The sequence below is a fragment of the Copadichromis virginalis genome, linkage group LG17, assembly GCF_057382275.1.
Source record: "Copadichromis virginalis isolate Kocher_CV1m ecotype Utaka linkage group LG17, C_Virginalis_male_GT1.1, whole genome shotgun sequence".
NCBI lineage: Eukaryota > Metazoa > Chordata > Actinopteri > Cichliformes > Cichlidae > Copadichromis > Copadichromis virginalis.
The window spans coordinates 12,540,144-12,563,931 of record NC_140634.1 but is presented as its reverse complement, the minus strand read 5'-3'; the positions used below and the strand labels follow the sequence as shown (position 1 = coordinate 12,563,931).

The 23,788-nt window shown below is 43.9% G+C and overlaps 1 protein-coding gene across 4 annotated transcripts in view; it reads right to left on the bottom strand.

The window, feature by feature from the left end:
• Positions 1 to 23,788, bottom strand: part of nos1apa (nitric oxide synthase 1 (neuronal) adaptor protein a) — a 249,641-nt gene that overhangs the window by 75,925 nt on the left and 149,928 nt on the right. For 2 of the 4 annotated variants that reach the window (XM_085437190.1, XM_085437189.1), the window contains exons 6-7: positions 13,629 to 13,770; positions 7,253 to 7,422 (exon numbers count right to left, since the gene is read on the bottom strand). In XM_085437190.1, coding sequence (XP_085293316.1) covers positions 7,253 to 7,422; positions 13,629 to 13,770 — 312 coding nt within the window. Of the gene's footprint in view, positions 1 to 7,252; positions 7,471 to 13,628; positions 13,771 to 23,788 lie in introns of all 4 variants that reach the window. The other 2 variants (XM_085437187.1, XM_085437188.1) reach the window with 1 other exon arrangement.

Genomic DNA, 23,788 nt, shown 5'->3' with positions numbered 1-23,788 from the left:
TAGTTTTATTTTTGAAATACACCAATTTTTATATATTGCAGGAAAAACGAAAATAAATATTATAGTGCAAATTTGCAAAATAACAGCATATGCATCAAAATAAACTATTTCCAGCAGTGCAATATGAGTCCTAAGCATCCCAGAAACGACACAGAAAGTCATAAATTCAAACATAACTTTTAAAAACACAAGTATAGGCTCATAAGGCCCCGATCGTAATAAAACTACATTTCCGCAAAATGACGTCACTTCCGGTTTCGGGCAGGTCATGGCGGACATGCGGCAGTTCACGCTGATGGACGTAGGAAGTGTTACAAACAGCTGATCGGATCGGCGAAGCGTGTTTCTGGAATATTATGTTTTTGTTGCTGCAAGCGCTTTTTATGCAGTTTTTGCAAAGCTATATGTGGAAGGAAACTGTGACCTAGGACAAGCTGATGGCATAAGATGTAAGTACAACTCCTCCGGTTTCATATGCAAAAAAAATTATTGCGCTAGCTTACGTGGTTGCAGTGCTACCGGGATTTAAAAATACTTACGCAAAATGGAGCGTGTCCGCTCCGACCGGCTTTAAAGGGTTAATATTGCCAAAAGTCAAGCAAAGCTCTGTATAAACATTTTCCCTAATGTTGATTTTTCAATTATTTTGGGAAAGTTTATTCTCCTTACAACGGTTTGTATATTTATTTATTGATAAAGTTTAAATTTAGGGCTGGATCAGGCAACCCTGAATGCTCCATTAGTTATGTGGCAATAGGTCTAGGCTGTTGAGGGCTTCACTCACCTCTTTTCACTCTCTATGCCTTATATACCACTCTGCATTTTCTCAGTGTGTCTTTTGCCTCCCTCCTTTAACTCCAATCAATTGCAGCAGATGGCCGCCCCTCCCTAAGCCTGTTTCTGCTGGAGGTTTATTCCTGTTAAAAGGGAGATTTTCCTCCCCACTGTTGCCAAACGCTTGCTCATAGAGGGTTGCCTGATTGTTGGATTTGGATCTATTGCTGTAGGGTCTTTACCTTATAATATAAAGTGTCTCGATGAAACTATTGTTACTTTGGTGGCATATAAATAAAACTGAAATGAATTATTTTGCGTATTATTGCTTCTAATTTTCCTCAATTAAAAAAGAAAGTATGATCTAAACAAATACTGGATTGATATGTTGGTATTTAGTCTCCTGTGTTTAGGCCATGAGATTTTCCACGGTTCCTGGTTGGCTCGAGCTGGAATTAATCAAGAAAGTGGAGGCAGCTGGCCACTGTGTCTAGGATCTATAAAACCTGCCTCCTCCTTGTAGCAGCTCACTCTTCTGACACAATTTTCTTTTCTATTTGAGTTTTGATTTTTTATATAGTTGGATTTGAGTTCACCAGGCAGATTGCTTTTCTGCCACTCTCATTTCCAAGCCTGAATTTTTGTTGCATTTGATAAAAGAAAAACGTATTGCTGCTAAATTAAACTTAATTTTGGTTATTCCCTCGTGTCTTTCTTTTATTTGTTGTGATCCCAAAGCCAGACTGTAATAACTGTAAAGCTGATAACAAGGGAAATATAGGAGGAAAAAAAACCCAAACAATCAGCACATTCAACTTTTAACTGATTTTAGTGACTTCAGATCAAGGAAAATAAAATCACATCCAACTAAACACAGACTCTGCCTCTCACCCACTGGGCACCATAGCTTGTGAGTGGGAAGCCTGTCTAATGATTCAACAACGTTAGGCCATATTAGAGCTTAAAACAAAATAAAAAAAGTCATGAAGGACAGCGGAAAAAAGGAGAGGACAGAAAGTGATTTGTCAGTGGAGTGATGTCTATAGCATTACTCTCATAAAGCATTTACACCTACCTGACAGCATCTGAAAGTAGGCCAGATGCAAAACCTCTATCAGTGCATTTGTTTTAAAGTCACACTTTAAAGCTCGTCAATGTAAACGTACGTTTTATTCATTCACTGGTGGAACTCTTATGCAAACTACTGAACAAATGGGCTCGGCAACTTCACTTTTAATTGGTATAAGAGTGATCGCAGCCAGTACGAGATGCACCATGAGAGCTTGGATGCTGGTAGTTTTCCACCCAATGACCTGTGGAATCACCTGCTGTTTGAAAGTGGTTTTGCACACTTAACCTCTGGGCGAACAGAGGACACCACAAATACTTGTAATCGGTCTCCTACAGCAAAAAGAAAATTCAATGACATCACCAGGAAACCCCTGAGATTTTGTAGTCACAAGGAGAGTGGTGTCCTATTTTTACTCTACTTGACTGATCCATTAGATAAGCATTTACCTCTCACCAAAAACACAAGAGGAGCCAGAAATATGTAAAGCACACTTTTGTCTCTCCATTGCACCCAGTGACTTTGTAATTTGCCTTGGATTAATACTTTTTGTGATCCCTGAGGCAAGCCCTTTAAATGAAGACGTCCTGACTCAACCCCATGGACCGAAAGCCTAAGGTAGGATTGATGCGTGCTCTCCGAGTCTTCTGGGATCATTTGAACACAGGCAGCCGAGGGATTTGTCAGTCTAATGGGAGCTGACAGGAAGAGAATGAACTTTAACACTCGCAGACTGCTTTCCCTTTCATGAGCTTCCAAAGAAACCCTGTAGTGAATCAAATCCCTTTCCTCAGGGACACGCACACACAGAGACACACACGCGCGCACACATGTGTCATGTGTCAGAAAAAATGCATATATATATATATATATATATATATATACACACATATATATATATATATATATATGCATTTTTTCTGACACATGACACATGTGTGCGCGTGTGTGTGTCTCTGTGTGTGTGTGTATATATATATATATATACGCACACTACATGAACACACGACAATGTGTCACGCACACAGACATTCGCTCCCTCCAGTGACCTGAGAATAGAGGTCACTGCCGAGAGCTCGTTGTTTCAGTGATTTCACGCCATGTTGCTTTCAATCAGGAGCTGTAATGAAGGGTCTCATAACTAACGTTAATGGGACCCAAGGACTGTTAACCAGATGAATAGCTTGGTTTTATAACTCTGATTTAGCATCTGGCATCTCTTCACGTGGTGTGTTAACAGGTATGTTTCGGTGCGCCTGAAGCCTGAGGTGACATAACACTCTTGTGTGGGTCTTGATGAGACGTTTACTTAACGCTGGCCTGGAGTGTTGCCTAGGAGCTCATCTGTTTCACTATTTAGCATTGACTGAAGATGAATAAGGAACAGCCTGGTTACCCGGAGTTAAGCACAGCCCTGAGCGTTTTATGAGATCTGATGAAAAAAAGACCATCAAGAAATTAAAAAGATATATAAACAAAAACTATACTCCAAATCAGTCGGGGTGAATGTGACCGTCTGAGCATCAGAGGGAATAAATAATGCAACTCTTTAATTTGCTAAGTAGCAGAAATGTTTGGCAAATGTTGCAACTTTGTCCCAAAAACTGGCAACTCTTCAGGCCACAGCCTTTCACTCAAGAGCACTCAGTAATAAATCTTGGTGCATTGTTTTATTCAGGCTAGACAACAGCAGTCTGTTCATGACTCTTATTAACATTCTTTTTAGAAAATGAACACTAGCCTGAATAAAGCTTACCGAAAGGCGAAAACAGTAGCATGTCTGGAGACCCTGTTCTCCTTCCCAGGGTGTTAAATGCTGCTGTTTTGCCAGGGTATGCATGTCAGTGGTATGCACAAAGTCCTACAGCACAGCAAAAGTAAAAACGAACATCTCCACAGAGCTCTACGTTGTCCTGTGAAAAAGGAGAAAGTATACTTTGACTCCTTCTATAAGAATTTAAGCAAGTAGGTAGCTGCCAGGTGCTGCTATTCAAATGTACTTTATTAACTGCACATCTGTCTGTGTGAGCACCTCTACAGAAGGAGTTTAATGTACTTTATATACTTTAATGTCAGGTACACGTCAGTAGTGTATGTGCCAGCAAGTTCACTCTGAGATCAGAGAAACTGCAACAAACCCAACAGCTACATTACAGACTCTATAAGCCTCAGTTGGCATTTTAGTCCCAGTACAACACAAAAGACTGAACAAGTCTTCTCTCTAAAAAAGACGATGGCAGCACAACTCAGGTTTCCAAAATTGCATCTTAACAAACCACAAGACTTCTTTAAGAATGCCCTTTGGACAAAGAAAACCAAACTGGAGATGTTTGGCCCTAAATTCAGGTCTTTTAGAGTGAAGGGCCCAGTTCTGAAGACCTTCTATGACTCTGTGGTGGCCTCAGCCATCTTTTACGGTGTGGTCTGCTGGGGCGGCAACATCTCTGCCGGAGACAGGAAGAGAACAGACTGATCAGAAGGGCCAGCTCTGTTCTAGGATGCCCTCTGGATCCAGTGGAGGTGGTGAGTGACAGGAGAATGGTGGCTAAGCTGTCATCCCTGTTGGACAACATCTCCCACCCCATGCAGGAGACTCTGACAGCACTGAGCAGCTCCTTCAGTGGCAGGCTGCGGCACCCACGGTGTGGGACGGAGAGATTTTGCAGGTCTTTCCTCCCCATTGCTGTCAGACTCCACAACAAAGACTTCAACTGATCAAACACACACATCCACACATGTGCAATAACACTAAGTGCAATACTCTTTTCTGGCATCGTTGTATTATACTCAATTGTATATAACATTTGTATTCTATTTTATTCGATTGTATATAGTATTTTATTTTATTTTATTCTATTCTATTGTGTACAGTATCTCATAGATATATTATTCCAGTGTTTTTTCTCTAATTTTTCTATGCAACTTGCACTGTCCACTGCTGTAACAAAACAAATTTCCCACACGTGGGACTAATAAAGGTTATCTTATCTTATCTTGTCTTAACCGTCAGCACCACATTTAAGAAAAGCTAAATGCATGACATCAGCACAGTCCTACCAGCAGTCAAACAGAGTTGCAGAGGGGTGATAGTTTGGGCTTGTTTTGCAGCCACAGGATCTGGACACCTTGCACTTGTTTAGCTCACCGCAAACTCTGTATACCAAAGTATTGTCCAACAGCTAAAACTTGGCTAAAGTTGAATCATGCAAAAGGAAAATGCAACAGAATCACTGAAGAATTCAAGAATTGAGATGTTGCAAGAGCCCAGTAAAAGTCCAAACTCCAATCTGACTGTAACGTGGGACACTAATGGAGCTGTGCAACACTAAATGCCCACAACTACCAAGGAACTGTAGCAATGCTGTCAAGAAGTATGGACCCAAATTCCTCCACAAAGATGTGAGAGACTGATAAAGTTATACAAAAAACCCCCACTATAGCTTAAAGTTAGGATTGACTTCTGTATGACTTATCTGTAACTGTGACAATGTTTTACAGGTTCAAAAGAATGAATATAGAAAGTAACAAATAAAAGCAGTCCAGGCTTTTCTGCTATACTTGTCCACTCACTACTGAGCAAAGCCAGGCTATGGGAAGCTATAAATAATAAAAACGTAATAAAATTATTACAATGCACCGCTGTTGCCAACTTGATATGGAGCCCTAGGTCTTGAGCCAAACAGTAGCATAATAAACATCACCCTGCACCCCATCTCTGCCCTCATCACGTAGAGTTTCCCTCCCACTGCCTCCTCTATCAAAAACACAATTACACCCCTGCATACAACTGTAAATCCAGTAAAAAACAGTTACTATGCTGCTCTGCCAGCAGGCCAAACAACCATGCTCTCACACCTTCCGACAGGCCAGACAGCCTTTCTCTGGTTATAGATAGATGCTAGTGGTGAGTTTTCACAGGCCAGAGAGCAGATGGTCTGACTGAGCAGTATCAAATCTCTAACACTACAAGGCCATGCAAAGATGTGAACTGGCCATCTTTGCGCTCAGTTGCCAACACACTGCTAACAGCTCCTGAAAGAAACCAAGTAGTGGGAGCTACTTTCTTAACAGTCATGCCATACACAAGCACAGAGCTGGTGTAACATTGATTTTAGTGGAGTTTACTACATGCATTTATCTTCAAATGAAAATGAAAACTTTATGATTTCTCAAGTAAATCTTACATTAAAGAAAGCCTTCGAGAAATCTGTATAAAGTCTAAATCTAAACATAAACCGGTCCGTGGCGCAAAAAAGGTTGGGGAACGCTGACATAGGGGCAAAGGTCATGTTTCATAAAGCAAGGCATAAAAAAAACTACTTACATTTAAAAAATATATATTTTACAACTTAAAGTGTCCATTTGGTTTCTGCTGATGGCTCAGTTTGAATATTGGAACATTAGAATAAAAGCAGGACAGCAACCGTCCTAGATCTATGAAAAAAAATGGAGGTTGGCAGTTGAGTGCATTGAATATTTTCACATTTGACAACTGATTTCAAGCAGCTGTGGTGGCTAAATGACTGAGTGTACGACACCCTCGACCACTTTTGATCGTCACGTAGTAACACAGTTAGCACCTAGCTGAAAGCGACCTGCCTCCATGCAGTCGTGGCCCGACACAGATAGTCCTGCAGCTACTCTCAGAATTGCTAAAGGTTTGCAAAATAACTGCTGTCTAATTTGCAAACACAGATTGCCAACACTTTACAATCAATCAGAGTGTGCCAAACAACTCGTCTGCAACTCATCACTTTGCAATCAGCGACTTGAATCAACTGGTTGGCAACTTCGTATATTTTTTATAAAGCAAAGTGAGCGTCTTTCTTTGTACGTCGATGGCAACAGATTTGTAAAAGTCAAGTGCTGCATTATCACAAACAGATTGCATGTAATTGTAACTTGACCACATTCGATCACAAACTAATAGCAGACTGACTGTGTCATTTATCACTGCTTTGATGCACCAAAGTTGCTTTGAAGATGGCAGCTGTTTGCATGTGGTTGTGGCCTTTGTCCCTGTCTTTGAAACAACAAGAGTGTGAGTTCATTGCATGCAGTACAGTGGCAATAATCTTGGTACTGATGTGGTCTCCAACCACTAATTGCTCTGCAACTTTACCATAACTAGTTTGACTCTCCTGGTCACGTTGGGCTTTTCTGTTTGGGATCTTTTGTAAAAGAGCCTTCCTGCCACCTCGTACATGTGTGAGATTAATTGTTGATTCCAAAACAGACACGGATGTGCAGTAGATAAAGTGCTTCAAATTTAGAGAATAAAGTGACTAGAAAAGCGCTAAAGGCCTGTCCATTTGCCAACTGTAATGCCAAGCTGCTGCCACACATACAGAGAACATACATGAACCTTGGCAACCACATTGCCTATCTGTACACACAGTGTTTGCCTACCTTGTTTTCTGAGAGGTTCACATCTGTTGTCTTGGCTGTGGCGTCCAGGTCAGTCACTCCTCTGTTGAGGTTCAGATCCTCTGCTGCTAGCGCCTGGCTCACCTCCTCGGCATCAATGTCGGTCTCTTCAGCGACGGTCGCCGTCTTCTCTGCACCTGTTAGCTCCCGAACTGAGCCCAGGAAAGTACATACACACACAGGTGGATAAGCACGCACACCTGCACACACACACACACATGTAGGCGTGAGCATGTACGCACACACACATGGGTGGACAAACATAAAAGCGTTTAAGAGAAAAGTTTCCACACAGCCACAGTATGCTAAATAGTTGACAATTTTTTTTTATTGCCACACAGATGTCAAATTTAATGTCAATTTAAAATAAATGTACTGTTGGGAGCACACTCTGGCTTCCATTTAGTGTTCCTGTTGCTGTTAATTTATTTCCAATACAGAAATCAGTGGTGGTCTCTGAGTTTTTACAAAGCAGATATTAACTGTGATGATCAACAAAATTGCTTCCTGTGACACAAAATCAAAACAGCTGCTGTTCACAGCCAGCCCTCCCACTCTTCTGCTTGTGGCCCCATCGCTTTTAATCAAAATTTTAATGGAGATATCCATTTTCCTTTTATTTGGTAAAGACTACTTTTGTTGCTGTTAATAGTTCCAGCAATCCAAACATGTTAATTTAGTAAAAACACTGTTGAAAGCTGCCACAGTTTATGAGAGATCGATGCACTGAAAGACATTTTTAAAAAGTACCATTAAAGTCAATTAAAAAAGCAGAAATATGTTGATTTAACTTGATATTTGCCAGCAATGATTTCTCAGTTATGAGATTCCTCCTGCCTTCAGATATTTCCTCTGTAGAACTTTGTCACAGTCACTGAAACACTTCCTCCCAGTACCTGGAATGTCTTCACCCAATTCAATGTGAACCTTGTAACCAAGGAAAGCCTGTGTTTCCATATTTTATTCCATAAAACTGCACAACTGCACTGCACTTGAAAACTGCCCACAAAACAAAATTGCATTTGTTTTCTAGCTGTTAAAAATACACTTGACTGGCATAGGGGCTGCACTCCCTTCACTGGCAAAACTATATCAGCTGGCAAATCCATCTGCCCACCACTGGCTATCACGAAATAAAGCGAATAAGCATGAATATAAGAATATATAGTGGAAATACACTCACTTTCATCTATTCACCTGCTCGTTAACACAAATATCAAATCATCCAATCACATGGCAGCAACTCAATGCATTTAGGTATGTAGGCATGGTCTAGATGACTTGCTGAGGTTAAAACAGAGCATCAGAATGGGAAAGAAAATGTGTTATGGTTGATGGTACTGGTCTGAGTATTTCAGAAAGTGGCGATCTACTGGGATTTTCTCACACAACAATCTCTAGGGTTACAAAGAATGGTGTGAAAAGGAAGTATCAAGTTCTTTCCGAGCTCGTTGCAACCAGTCTATTCAATTCAATTCGATTCAGTGACAGGATAAAATCTGCACTGTATGTTCCTGGTATGCAGAAGAATGCATGTCTGAATCAAACATTAAAGCAGATGGGCTCCAGCAGCAGAAGACCACACAGGGTGTCACTTCTCTCAGCTCGTTTTCCCCTCTTGTGCACCCAGCTATTAATCCTCTCCTCCCCCTCCACTCAAACCTCCTCTCCAATAGTTTGGAAGGAGCACAGCTTGTCATCTCCAATACTTACCATTCAAAACCTGCTGCCAGTACTACTCTCACCTTTTCCTCCATTACACCTCGTAATACTCACCCTTTCTACTCAACTGGCAAAGCTCTGCTGCCCGGTGTTTACCCGTGCTCTCTGCTACTGACATAATTTCCCCCTGTTGTCTTTGCTTCCCAGTTCAGCCTCAACTCTTTCCAGATGACTTTGTTATTGTTAATTACACTGAGAGAAGAAAAGAGCTAAGCTCCTTTGCGGGGAGACTGTTGCAAATTGAGAAATGGTGCATACATGGGCCTGGGTGGGAGCCATTTACAAATGACTAAAGAGAGCAAGCGTTATACGTCTTGGATAAATGGTTACATACAGCAACACTTCCTCTTGGAATGTGTGACCCTGGTATGATGAATATGGCATAACTATTATTTCAAGCACTTTATAAAGGTTTAGCAAAGTAGATTTCCCCGAAGTTTATAATTCAAATGAAAAGTGATATGTAAAATTAGCCACCTGTGCATGTTACACTGCAGGCTCTACACAGATTCACTGCAGAAGTCCAAATTAAGCTTTAGGCTCAAACCACGGCTCATATAAGAAAGTCAGCCGCCAGCTGCCTTCAGCCTCAGTGCCCACCCATGTCCACTGTGGGTGCAGACGGTGGTGACAAGAGGCCCAGGTGGCAGAGGCAGAGGTCTTTGTTGTTTATATTACTCAGTCTGGGTTGGACAACTCCTCTGAAACAGTACAGAAACATTGCCGCACACTTTCTTTTCTTCCTTTTCTTCCTTCTTGTGACTCCCTGCTGTTCAACCCAGTTCTCCATCCCCTCTCCTCTTTTCTAATCTACATTTGGTCTTTCTTCTTCCTTTCATCCTCCTCCTGAGTTTATTTTCCCCTCTAACATCATTTCCTCTTCCTCATCTCAACTAGAGATGCCTTCCTCCAGCACACTATCTCCCTCTTTTTTTCCTCCCCTCTCCTCTCATTGCCATGATAATTAGTTCTTCAGATAAGCACATTGGCTGTGCGTGACGGCGCTTGTGTTATTTAACACACCGTGACAGTGAGTGCGTGTGTACAGACCTCTCCTTGTATGCATGTGAGGTCCTCTTTACAATGTGTGTGCGATGCACAGTTAGAGCGTGTGGGTGATCTCCGGGCTCATCAGCATGTGAAAACGAGCTCGTCTTTGGAGGGCTGGAGGGGAATCTGCAAATAACATATCCCTGCCCGGTGTAGATCAGGGCAGGGAGGACGACCAGCAGCTGGCCGCTGTAAGATCTGGAACAATGGTGTAAAAGAGCTGCATTTGATGACTCCTTGTCTTGTCCTCTCAGGACCCCACTGAGAGCCACGTGTCCCCGGGCTGCCACACAACCCAAGCCGTCCAGACATCAGGCAGCGGATAAAAGTAGCTCAGCCCACCAGTGTTGTTGTGCTGTTTCTCTGTGTTGACTCATCCATGATATTCGCTCTAGCATACCATTCTCCTTCTTTCCAGTTTGGGCACAATACAGGCAGGAATCTCATCTACAGCACATCTACAGCTGTGTATGTGCAGTGCGTCTCCAGTACAACCTGTTAGTGCAGTCTGAGGACACATGACTATGCGAAGTGTGTAGGTGTTTGTGGGCACTGGGGAATGTGCTGACAGCCCTTCAGATTTTGCTTTACTTTTAGGACTTCCACAATGGAACTGATGACACTTCTTTCCCATTTTGCTTAGGGCATTAAAAACATACTTTTTAGGATTACAATCTGATAGAACAAGTGCTAATGGACTCTCACTGGTTCTTCCCGAGACTCTTTCCTATCTCAAGGTTAAAACTGAAACTGACAACACAACGTTAGACAAGTTAGAAAAGCCGATAACCTGGGTATCAACTCAATGATTGGCAACATCTCCATTTTTCAGCATGACAATGAGCCCAAACACAACTAATATGGTATAAACCCAATGGTCTTCATGTACTAATATGTACATTCTTACACAGTGTAAAAATAAACACGTATGCTATACTACTGTCCAATTAATGAAATGTGACCGGCCTATTTTGTTCCTACATTTGTTAATAAACGAGAACAGTTCTGAAGCAACAGTCTCGTATAATCACCATACTCTTCCACCCACATTTCTCTTTCTAAGGAAATGCCTCCAGGTGAACAGAGAAAGCGGTGACGCTACTGTACTTCTAAGGCAAGAAAGCAGCAGAAAGTCCAGCTGAAGAAATGAAAACAGTTATGTCCAAAGGCTCCTTTCTCATTTACTATGTGTTAATAGACCTCTTTGCATTGACTCATTACTTGTAATTAATCTCCGTCTCTCTTCCACAGCATGTCTTTCATCTTGTTTTCCTTCTCTCACCCCAACCGTTCGTGGCAGATCGTCGCCCCTCCCTGAGCCTGTTTCTGCCGGAGGTTTCTTCCTGTTAAAAGGGAGTTTTTCCTTCCCACTGTCACCAAAGTGCTTGCTCATAGGGGGTCATATGATTGTTGGGTCTTTCTCTGCGTGTATTATTGTGGGGTCTACCTTACAAAATAAACCACCTTGAAGCGACTGCTTTTGTGATTTGGCGCTGTATAAATAAAACTGAACTAGCTGAAATTATAGAAGTTTTTAATATGGTTTCCTCTGAGACACCCACCGTGGCTCAAATAAAGGAAATAAATTTGGACATCAAAAGAGATCAGAAACTCAGGGCAGACTGGAATAATGCGACGACATTAGCCTGTTGCATCCAGCAACGATATGTCATTTTTAATGAAAGATACGATAATTTAAGAGACGACAAAGAACACAGGTTCAAATTAAAAGCCTACACCTTTCAATTGAATCTTCTGTTTTCTTTATATTAAATGTAATAATTCTTTTATAATTTAAAATTCAACTGTAATTTTTAGCATTAATAACAATAATAAGGATAATAATACTTCATTTGCTTGTCCATATGGTCAGAGACACTTAAATTTGTTTGTACAAACAAATTCAGATACAAATATTATAAATGGCTGATGAATGATGATGATGATGAATGTTCATACGCGTAGGTTACACACAGATTTGTGCTTATGGACTATTAGTAAATACTTATTTTATAATTATAATTGTATTATATTAATATTTTAAATCAGTTTCATGTCTTCCAGTTTTGCTTTTACGTTTTGTTACGGAAAGACACTAACAAACTTCTACAACATTCCCTCAGTTACTATTCTTAATATTCTCAGTTGCCAGTGGTTGCACGGCTTCTATTTTAGACATCAAAGGACCTTGATATCTCTACTGTAGTCCACTTCACGTATGTTACACATTGATGCTGATGGGGACAAACAGACCAGAGGCTGGCAACGAGGCCACCTTGAGGAGAATAGCTGCTAAATTTATATCGGATTTAGTTTATACAACAGATTTATGTTAAAACAGGAGGCATCACTTTAGATTTTATCAGAAGATAAAAATAATGAATTGGTTATGTCGTAAATTAGTCTCATGGTGGTGAACCAAGGAGCAGAGCAGGCAAAAACCAACAGCCATCAGTCTGTTTGGATGCTACAGTGTTATGGCAACAGTGCAGCATCCAAACAGAGAACATCTTTCTTGAGAGGAAAGACAAAGGTGAAGAGCGACTTGCTGCATAATGAGGATGGAACAGAAAAAAAAAAAAAAGCTTTTGCAGTAAAAAGGCATAAACATGCCATTTTGAATGATGTTCATATCAACTGTAACCATAAATTATCTTGGGGATAATTTCTGCATTTCTATGAATGCAGAAGCAGAGAGGTGATTGGAAATAAGCGAGGCAGGGGGAAATTACACAGGATGGAAATTGCAAGTATGAGTCTTATTCACTCAGCCACCTGGACAACCTCCAGCTAATATGAAAGAGCAGCACTGAATCCACCCACAATTTAGGCACTCAGTTTAACAATGTTTTGTTATGGGCGTCTAAAAAAAAGACAAGGTCTATCAGTCTATCGGCAGCACAAGCCTGGCTGTTTCTATCAGCGATGTGCCCTTTGTTGGTCCAGAAAGTCTGCTCTCAAGGTCTGCTTTTAATTTTGGACACACCGACAATGTTTTTACTGCCACGGCCAAACAAGCCTCGAGTCTCCTTCACAGCACATGCCTCTGAAGCACTACATTACATCAACCCACACACGTCTATCTATCCGCTCACTCCCTGCGCAGTTCTCATCTGAAAGTAAACCTCGTAAACAGCTGTATTTACTCGTCTTAAAATCACAGTGCGTTTTATCTAAGTGGGCGCTTTACATGGCAAAATAACATTTCTGGCATCTCGCAGAAAAACAATCTTAGACTGTCTCTGTATGAACTTGCCTGTCAGCGTTCACTAACAACGCCTGCTGAAGGTAAAACAACAAATGAATTACCCTGAGACAAAACGTCACTCAATCAATCGTTGCATTTGCTCCTGACCTCTCCTCAGTGAGCTCGCGTCTACTTTTTTGTCTTTTAATGAGTTCAATTCAAATTGAAAACTCGCACGCAACTTTCACCTTGCAGTCTTTAGTGCCTCTGCAGCTCCACCATTCTCCAAAGTGATCACAGTATGCACAACTGAACTTGCAGTAAGCACTTTTTAACAGACTTGAGGCCACAGCAGAAGTGCTTTAATAGAATAAAAAATGGAATGGTGTTCGTGTCTACCTGTGACGGAGGAGTCATTGCTGTTCTTGTCGCTGTGGTGGTCGTCCTGTCCATCTGTGTTCTGCTGCGTGTGCTGCAGACTCAGTTTGTGACAAACTTCAAACGCCTGCCCGACTGTCCGAACGATACGCATGGCCTGGCTCTGCGAGGGTGAGGAGACAAAGAAAGACAAATAAATGTAGCTGTGATTCTCAGAGTGTTATCAGCTGCATTTTTGTGTTGACATTTGGTTTTAAAGAAAAATTAAAAACTCTTTGCTGCGTTGCATTTTCTAATCGACTTCATCTAGTGTGGCATCTTTCTCCTTAGGCTTCCTCTGACTGGGTTTCTGCAGGTGTTTACCCAGAAACCAATACATGTTTCTGGGTATAAGGCAATGCAAACCCCATCACGAGCCACCAGGGTGATTTTACCAGATAAGACTGAGCCCAGTGTTGGATTCCGACTGGACCCAGAATCACTCTTAGAATATTTCCTGTCTCAGACACAACAAGCCCAGAACACGGGTGTGTAGGTCAGCTGGTGATTCACTCTTACATGGATGCACTGGGCCACATGATGATATCTGAGATCACTATGTTAAGAGATCATGATGTTGTTGTGGGGCCATCATTACAACTGACCAATCATGTTGTTGTGATGCTTTGCAACTTAAGTGGGGAGGAAAAATACTGAAACTGAATCGTCCTGTAGTGGAAAAAAATGCAGAGTCACAAAGTCTACATAAGGAAGAGGCAGAGCTACAAAGAAATGAACGGGCTTTCACCCGTGAGACTATGTTTCTACCAATGTACTGTAAATGTGGAATTATTACTCTTGGACTCAGTGGACTTGCTTTCATCCATCTATCTTTGATCCGATTCAGAGAGCCCATCCCAGCTGTCACAGAGTAAAGCTTACATCCTGAACATGTTGCCCAGCTATATCAGTTTTTAAAAAAGAAATGCGTCAGTTACATGTTGTATTTTCTTTAATTTAAATAATAATAATAATAATAAAGGTTTAGGTAAAGATTGAAGTTTCCATTTAAACTTTTTATGTCAAGAAGAAGAAAAATTAGACATAAATGACAAAAATGAGACAAAAATGACACATAGTACTCACTAGCTGGAAAGTTTCTGAATAATTTCTCATTACTTTTTTCAAGGGTGTAAACTTGAGGTCATGTTAACAATCTAGTGAAATGTGGCTTACATCGCCCGAGGTCTTCAAGATTTATTGGTGGAAAACTGACAAAAAGCAACTATAATTCTTACAAGTGTGGTGTGTGTTATCAACATGTAGACAGTACTGTATAAAGATTTAAAATATCACATCACATTTGACCTCTGACCTCTCCTTTTAGGTTAATAGACTGATCTAAGGTCAAAGTGAGAAGCTATTTAAAACTATGTTTCTTACTGCTATTGCATTAATAAATAGGAATACAGGGAACAATATAGGGGGATTCTTTTGCCTCCAAAAACCATGTCACGTGACCTCTGACCTCACTTTTGATTTCACATCTGCATTTCTTTTAAGATGACCCCAAAAATTGTTTATCTTCAAAGAAAATATTGCAAAAGGAAAGAGAATGAGGTGCCCAGTTAATTAGCAATATACGGTAGTATTAGATTATATAATATTATATATGTACCTTATTCATGTTCAGTTATTTACAGGTTACTCCTACTATTGTCGCGGTCCGCTGTGACAGACCGTGTGGTGGTGTGAGTGGTGGACCCAGGTGCGAACACAAGTGAGCAGACGGGAGTGAACTTTAAACAAAAGCGAGCCTTTTATTGTGGCTGGTAACGCAAGAGAAACAAACAAGAATAATGGCAGCACGAAAGCAATAACTAAACAGAAACCTAAACTGGGAATGAACTAAGGTAAGGCTATGACTTAGAATGCAACAGACCGGGCATGGAAACATGGAGGGTGGGAACACAGACGACGCGACACAGATTGTAAAAAACACAGAGATTAAATACACATGAGGGATGATCAGGGGAAGTGGCCACACATGGGAACGCAGCTGACACACATGAACTTAACGACAGGACAGGAGGAGTGAGCTGAATACACAGACAGTGAATGCAGGCCTTCAAAGTAAAACAGGAAACATGAGACATGAACCGGGGAGACGTAGTACAGGGGGAGGTGACATAACTGACAGCATGAACTTGACATGAACAAGACACACAGACATAACCACACGAAGGGTAAGGGAGACGTAATGCAAGGGTAACATAATTACAAAAAGGACTGGACTACCTTAAAGAACCTAAGCAAACAATAAACATCAAAATAGGTTAAGCATAACACACTGGGTCACACGACCCAGGACCATGACACCACCCCCCCACCAAGGGCTGGCTCCAGACAGCCCTAAACCAAAAGAAACAGACCACCGAGCCCGGGCGGGTGGCGGGGGACCAGGACGGAGGGACCAGAACAAGAAAGAAAAAACAGCCAACAAAAAACACTGGAGCACGTGACAACAGTCCAAACATAGCTCAGGGGGTCGGCCCGGAGGGCGGCAACACACCAGCCCATAGTTTATGAGTTCAGGCAGCCGACCCGGGGGTTGGCAACCCAACAGGCCATGCCATCTCCCATCAGGAGGCCGTCCATGCGGGAGGCAGTGGCGGTGCAGTTCAGGAGGCCGACCCGGAGCCCATGGGCACAAGAGTTCAAGGGTCACACGGTCGGGGGACCGACCAGGCGGGCGCCACAGGCGACAGAGCCGGTCAGGAGGCCAGCCGTGCGGAAGGCAACGGCGGCGGCGAAGGGGACGGCGAAGCAGCTCAGGGGGCCGACCGCGCGGAAGGCAGCGGTGGCTCTCCAGTGTCAGGCGCACTGGCCGAGGCCCGGTGGGCACAGGACCTGTCGAGGCAGGACCAGACGAGGCAGAACCAGACGGTGGCGATGCGGGGGCCGGACCAGGCGACGGCGAAGCAGGAGCTGAGGCAGAGGCTGGACCAGGCGACGGCGAAGCAGGAGCTGATGCAGAGGTTGGACCAGGCGACGGCGAAGCAGGAGCAGAAGCCGAAGCTGGACCAGGCGAAGCAGAAGCCGAAGCCGGATCAGGCGATGGCGGGGCCGGACCAGGCGAGGCAGGACCAGGCGAAGCACAGGCAGAAGCAGAGGCCGGACCAGGCGTAGCAAAAACAGAAGATGGCTGGATGGGCGGCTCGGGCCCCCCAGCAGATGTGGCATAGTGCTGGACGGGCGGCTCGGGCCCCCCAGCAGACGTGGCATGGTGCTGGACGGGCTCCTCGGGCCCTCCAGCTGACGTGGCATGAGGCTGGACGGGCTCCTCGGGCCCTCCAGCTGACGAGGCATGAGGCTGGTGCGGTTCTCCTGAACCCCCAGCTGACAAGGAAGGTTGCTGGACGGGCTCCTCGGGCCCTCCAGCCGACGTGGCGTGAGGCCGGATGGGCTCCTCGGGCCCTCCAGCTGACGTGGCTTGAGGCCGGATGGGCTCCTCGGGCCCTCCAGCTGACGTGGCGTGAGGCCGGACGGGCTCCTCGGGCCCTCCAGCTGACATGGCGTGAAGCTGGACGGGCTCCTCGGGCCCTCCGGCTGACATGGCGTGAGGCTGTACAGGCTCCTCGGGCCCTCCGGCTGGAAGAGACGGCTGAAGCAGAAGGCAGTCTGAGGCGGAGAGAAAGCTCACGCCATTCCTAGCAGGCTGAGAAGCAGCCTGTACAGCTGACGTGTGAACTCCTTTCGCTGTCTCATGAACCTGGGCTTCATGTAGTGCGGCTATGGGAGCAGCACTAGAAGAAGCCCTGAATTCTACAGAGTCAAAAACATGGTTTGTGATTTCATTGTGCGCTTCATCAAAACTGTTACACACAATCCTTTCATTATCACAACACGACTCTGACTGGCCCTTAGTCTTATCCAGAGTTAGGTCGGCCACAGCATGGATGTCTATGAAATCATGGTTAATGGTAGAGCGGTCTTTGGCACCAGTTTCTTCGTAGCGGGGCCCATAAAAGGGTAACCCAGTACACTCCACTATGACAGGCTCATGAGAGGAAAAAGCACAGTCACTCACCTCCGTTATAGGAGGAGTCTGGGACGGAACTAGGACGGTTGCGGACTGGACAGCTGCTGCCCCCACCTCTCCAGAGACCTCAGCGCAGTACAAACAGTCTTTAGTCGCTTCCTGAGGAAAGCTAGGCAGTCTCTCTTCAGACCCGGTAACTTGTTCACACAACGTTTCAAACCTGGCATGAGGTGGCGTAGCATTTGTTAAATTGTCAGAGGTAACAGAAGTTACTTCTCGATCACCCACACAACTAGGGCTGCTCGCTGATGGTTTCAACACATTAATTCGAAAGTCACATGATACAGAATACTTTGGGTCTGAACCATTACTCCCAGCATCCGACGTTATTCCAGAGAAATCCACCGACTGCAGGTTCACCGTGTGGGACTTAACGTCCTCATCACTGGTTAACTCAGTAAACCCCTTTGACGTGGTAGGAAGACACAACACAGAAGTACAATGGTTGGTGGCTGTAAACAATGGGGGGTTGGTTATTACAGCGTTGCACTTTACAAACAATCTGTCCTGTACTGCGCTAAAAACCCGTGTAGAGCTGGGTGCTAGGTTAGTGCCGGCGGGCACAGACACATTTTCATTAACGGCAACATTAGAACTGTTGCTCATAGTACCAGGTTCAGGAATAGTCTGCTCAAAGCTTTCTGTACCAGGGTTAAACAACTCAAGAGCAATACAGTTATTGTTTGCATCAAAACAACATTCAGGTTCAGAAGTCATGACGCTGAGGACACAGTCATCTTTATTGCAGTTAGGATTGTTAACTGGTTCATGAATGCTGTAACCTGCCGAATCAGCCAGGTCACAGTCAGACAAGAAGTCTTTATTCACAGCAGCCCCTGAAACACTCTCCTTTGACTGGAGGTCTTTGGCTATGGGGCTAGATACAATGTCAGAAACTGAGGCAGTGGTACTCACGACTGGATGGCTGATGGAAGTCAAAGCCTCAGATGGCGATAACTGAGGGACCTCCTTGGGCTGAGGCTCAGAGCGCCGGCGGCGAGAGTGCCGCTTCTTTCTATCCGTGGAAGCGGGCGGGGTGAGCGGTGGAAGTCCCTGGCAGCTCCGGGGACCCCCAAGAGCCAGTCGAGTTCCCTGGAAAGAGCGCTCGTCATGATCAGGAGCGAGCCACGGCTCCCTCCCGAACTCCTTCTCTAGCTGTGTGCCTGCGGCGTGCTGCTGCTCCTTGAGATCGACATCCAAGACCCCAACAGCGTCCTCGGGATGCTTCGGGGTGGGCGACACAGGACGAAGCAGTGCGCGACGGCGGCGAGAACGCCGCTTTCCCCTTGAAGCGGCTGTGGACAAAACCTGACTGTCCATGGCGACCGGCTCCTCCTCCTCCAACCACGTCCGCGCTAGAAAGGCAGCAGGGGACGAGTAGTCCGATCGAGGCGGCGAGGGCGGGCGGCAGGTGCGAGGCGGGGCAGTTGGCGAAAACTCCTCCTCGGGGATGAGCCAGGGCTTCCAGCGGAGCTCGTCCTCGCGATACGCCCGTAATACCTGCTGCCGCTCCTCCTCACCAAAGTCAATAGCAGCTGGCATCTCCTTGAGCCGCGTAGTGCAGTCAGGCGATGGCGAGGATGCGGAAGCCGATGGAGCGTGAGCCGAGGGTGTGTCGGCGGGGAGCCTCACCGTACCGATTCTGACCGCTTCTGGCTCACGAGGCAGCGGGGAAACAGAGGTACAGCATGGCTCTGGCGACGGCTCATGCACACAGGACAGCTGCTGTCGCGGGCGGAGTTGGAGAGTGGAGGCAAGAAAGTCTATGATGAGGGGATGCAGCGCCTCCCACAACCAGGGGAATACGGACACGCATACCCCTACTTGGCGGGCTAGCTCATCCCGTTCCTCCTCCCCGGAACACTGCAGCCACTTGCCGCATAGCGACTCCACTGTCCGAATGATCTCCTGCTCTTGTGTCGCTGGGTCCGGCATGGTCGCGTCGTACTGTCGCGGTCCGCTGTGACAGACCGTGTGGTGGTGTGAGTGGTGGACCCAGGTGCGAACACAAGTGAGCAGACGGGAGTGAACTTTAAACAAAAGCGAGCCTTTTATTGTGGCTGGTAACGCAAGAGAAACAAACAAGAATAATGGCAGCACGAAAGCAATAACTAAACAGAAACCTAAACTGGGAATGAACTAAGGTAAGGCTATGACTTAGAATGCAACAGACCGGGCATGGAAACATGGAGGGTGGGAACACAGACGACGCGACACAGATTGTAAAAAACACAGAGATTAAATACACATGAGGGATGATCAGGGGAAGTGGCCACACATGGGAACGCAGCTGACACACATGAACTTAACGACAGGACAGGAGGAGTGAGCTGAATACACAGACAGTGAATGCAGGCCTTCAAAGTAAAACAGGAAACATGAGACATGAACCGGGGAGACGTAGTACAGGGGGAGGTGACATAACTGACAGCATGAACTTGACATGAACAAGACACACAGACATAACCACACGAAGGGTAAGGGAGACGTAATGCAAGGGTAACATAATTACAAAAAGGACTGGACTACCTTAAAGAACCTAAGCAAACAATAAACATCAAAATAGGTTAAGCATAACACACTGGGTCACACGACCCAGGACCATGACAACTATACTATTCCCTTAAAAGTAAATACTGCCCAGAGACTGAGCCGCCTCGGCAGAACTTTGTACTCTCTGAATAATTCTAGTTATTATTATTATTGTATTGTAGATGCAGCTCTTTGTTGCTTTTATTTTTTTGTTTGGTGGGGTGGTGGGGGTGTTTGTATTTCAGCACATTGAGAAATTTCTCCTTTTTCCTCCTTCTAAGGCATTTCAAACAAATAGCAGCCTGTTGTTAAAAAAAAATACTCCAAACTCTGAATTTCTACTTTTGACTGGATTTCACTTTACCCGCAGGCACACCGACTTTAGTGCCTCTGCTCATCTCCTCCTTTTTCCTCCTTCGGCCCTGCTCTGAAAAGGCAGGTCAGGCAAAAACAACTTAGACGCTTTCTATCTCCTGTCAGGCATCTGCTCTATCTCCTCACAGTAGAAAGGCGTAAAGGCAGAAAAGATTTCATTGTAAAGCACTCATTCTCAGCTGAATGAGTATAAATGGATGAAGCGTGGCCTAAAAGCCACAACACAATACACACATGTCTGAAGGACCAAATCCTTTCTTGCCCTGCTTGTCAACACTGGACTAGTTTGAGGCTGTGTCCTGTAAGTGCTAACAGCATTAGTGCAAGCTCTGTATGGGATCAGAAAACAGTTGATGAGTTAGTGGGTTTTGACAGCAACTGAGCTCCTGGGCTTTGGCCTCAGCCCACAGATGTGTTTCTGTATCAGTAGTAATGTTTGTCTGCAGTCTTCTTACAGCACATTTTATTATTCATTTTTTTTAAATTAAATCGACTCGCTTCAGTTTAATTTAGTGCTGATGTTACCATAGTGACCAGCCATCAGGTGGCACAACCAGCAGAAAGAATTTATGACCTCCCAGTGTGTCACATACCTTCTGACCCTTACAGAATCAACAGTCGTGATGACTAAGCTGCCTTGCTGGCATAAAAGCTCCATGAACCTCCACTTTGTTGTGCTCAGTCACCTCATCATCATCATCATCATCATCAACTTTATTTATAAAGCACTTTAAAACAACCACAGCTGACACAAAGTGCTGTACATTGGAACTGTAAAATAAAATTACATGAGATATAAATAAAAAACAAATAAAAGAAGAGTGAAATCATTAATTAAATAACTACTGCATTAAAAAAGAAACTAAGTCTCACTGAGGTTAAAAGCCAAGGAATAAAAGTGGGTTTTAAGACGTGATTTAAAAGTGGACAGTGAAGGGGCCTCTCTAACATGCATGGGCAAATTATTCCATAATTTTGGAGCCACAATAGAGAAGGCCCTGTCCCCTCTGAGCTTCCTCCTGGATCTCGGTACCTCACTAAAAGTCACTGACAGCATAAAGCCATTTGAAAACTCTCTCTCTCTCTCTCTCAAAAAAACAACAACAAAAAAACACTTTTAAAACCATAGAAATAAAAATTCAAGCCAAACTTTCAATGAAAATGAACATCAGAAATACACTCTGTGCAAGTAAACACCCTGCTGTCAGCTCAAATAGAATACTGAGGTGCAAAATAAGCATTTGGTTTAGCATTGCCTAAGTTTGTTTATTAAAGTGTTAAGTAGCAGGCGTCCCACTCTGTGCTCTCTCTGCATGCCCGAGCTCCTCTCCACACCTCTGAGATCAAACCGAGCCACCCTACGGAGGAAGCTCATTTTGGTTGTATCATTGACCTCATTTTTGTGGCCATATGTGAAGCCCATAAGTGACGGTTGGCACATAATCCGACTGGTTCACCACAACGGTTAAGCTGACCACGTACAATTCGCCAGTTGAGCTCATGCTCCATGTTGCGTCAAGATCCCCGGAGAGTTAAACCTTTAGCTAGGGTAGCATTTCCGTCAACCACAGAGGAGCATGCCACTGGTTTCTGGCTTCAGATTTGGAGGTTTTGCTACCACCACATTGCATGCTACAGGTTGTTGCAATTAAGGTAGTCAAATCCCATGATCTGTGTAAAGCAGGAGCTTGTTTCCAACCAAGAATATCTGTGCCAAATTATTTCCATTTCCAATTTCAATCATCCTCTGCTTCATCGTCCTTTCAGGAGTTCAATCAGCGTTATTTTATATATAAACTATCAAATCTAATCAAACTATATATCTACAGTTTAATAATACAGTAACACCGCACAATCTAATTTGTAGAGGGATGAAAAACAGAGCTGTCTAAGAATTCTCACAGTGACATGACTAAATAACTTCAGAACCAAAAAGAATTGAAGAACTAACAGTTTCAACCTCTTAAATGGTAAATATTGCTATGATGAGATTTTAAGAAATCCTAAGGATTTTTATTCACGCTAGTTGCAGTGACTAACTGGTAAACTGATCACCCAGAGACTGAGCGTGCAACCCACATAGCACCCATACTTCAAAAACAGAAATTCATAGACTGTAATGTAAAAGGTTGAGTAGTTGTTTTGTACTATATAGAAAACTTCTGAAGAGTATTTGCCAGATTAGCTGTTAAAGCAATGCTTCCCTCCACCTTCATAAAATAATTTAGTGTTTGTTTGTCTTAACACATCTTCCTTATTGGTATTCAGTGACAGTGTCATCAACCAACCAGGCGTCATGAATACAAGTAGCTGATGTTCAAGATTATAGTGATAAAAATGCAAATTAAAAGAGATGTATTCAATTCTGACATCTGCTTCCTCTCTTTTCTAATTTTCTGGAGACGAGTGTTAATAACGTGAGACATCATCGCTCTATGGGCATTAAGAAAGGAAAGAAAAAAACTAGTGACCCTTGAAGGCAAAACTCCACTTTTTTTAAACAAGGAAAAAGTTGTTCTGAAAATGATAGATGATGTTATTCAAAAATGTTAAGTATACACTTGCAGGCATCTCACATTTGGAGCAACTCTTGCATCCTTCACTCATCTTTCCTCCTTGGAGCCGTGGTTCTGTTTTTCCACGCTCTGCCGTTCCCATCTTCTTCATTTCCTCCTCCATTATCTCACCCCCACATCATCTCCTCCTTCTCTGTGGACCCCATTCATGTCTTCTCACCCCATGCTGGTCCTCAGACTGACAGTAAACAATCGTGTTTCCCTTTCAAGATGTTTGTTCCACAGGCAGTCATACCGGGGATGAGAGCAGATTCTGGTGTTATTGTACACAGCGAACACAGCAAAGCTCGGCTCCCCTGCCTCACACACCGACGCGTTGGAAAACACACAATTGAAAACAATGCTTTATACTTTTTCATTATTTTAGTCCTTTTTTTCCTCCTCTCCAATTCCCCTTTCTTGTAATTGACTCAACAGTTCAACACATTTTTTGTGCTTCTGGCTCAGAAAGATGACTTCCTTGTTCTTAATCCTACTAACAAAACCCCAAATTGGTTCCACTAAATGCTCCCATTAAACAAAAGAGCTAACCTCATTGAACTGCTGAAAAAAATGCTTGGGACATGGGCTGCCGCTGGGAGCTCAACAATGATAATACCATACTGAAGTAATAAGGG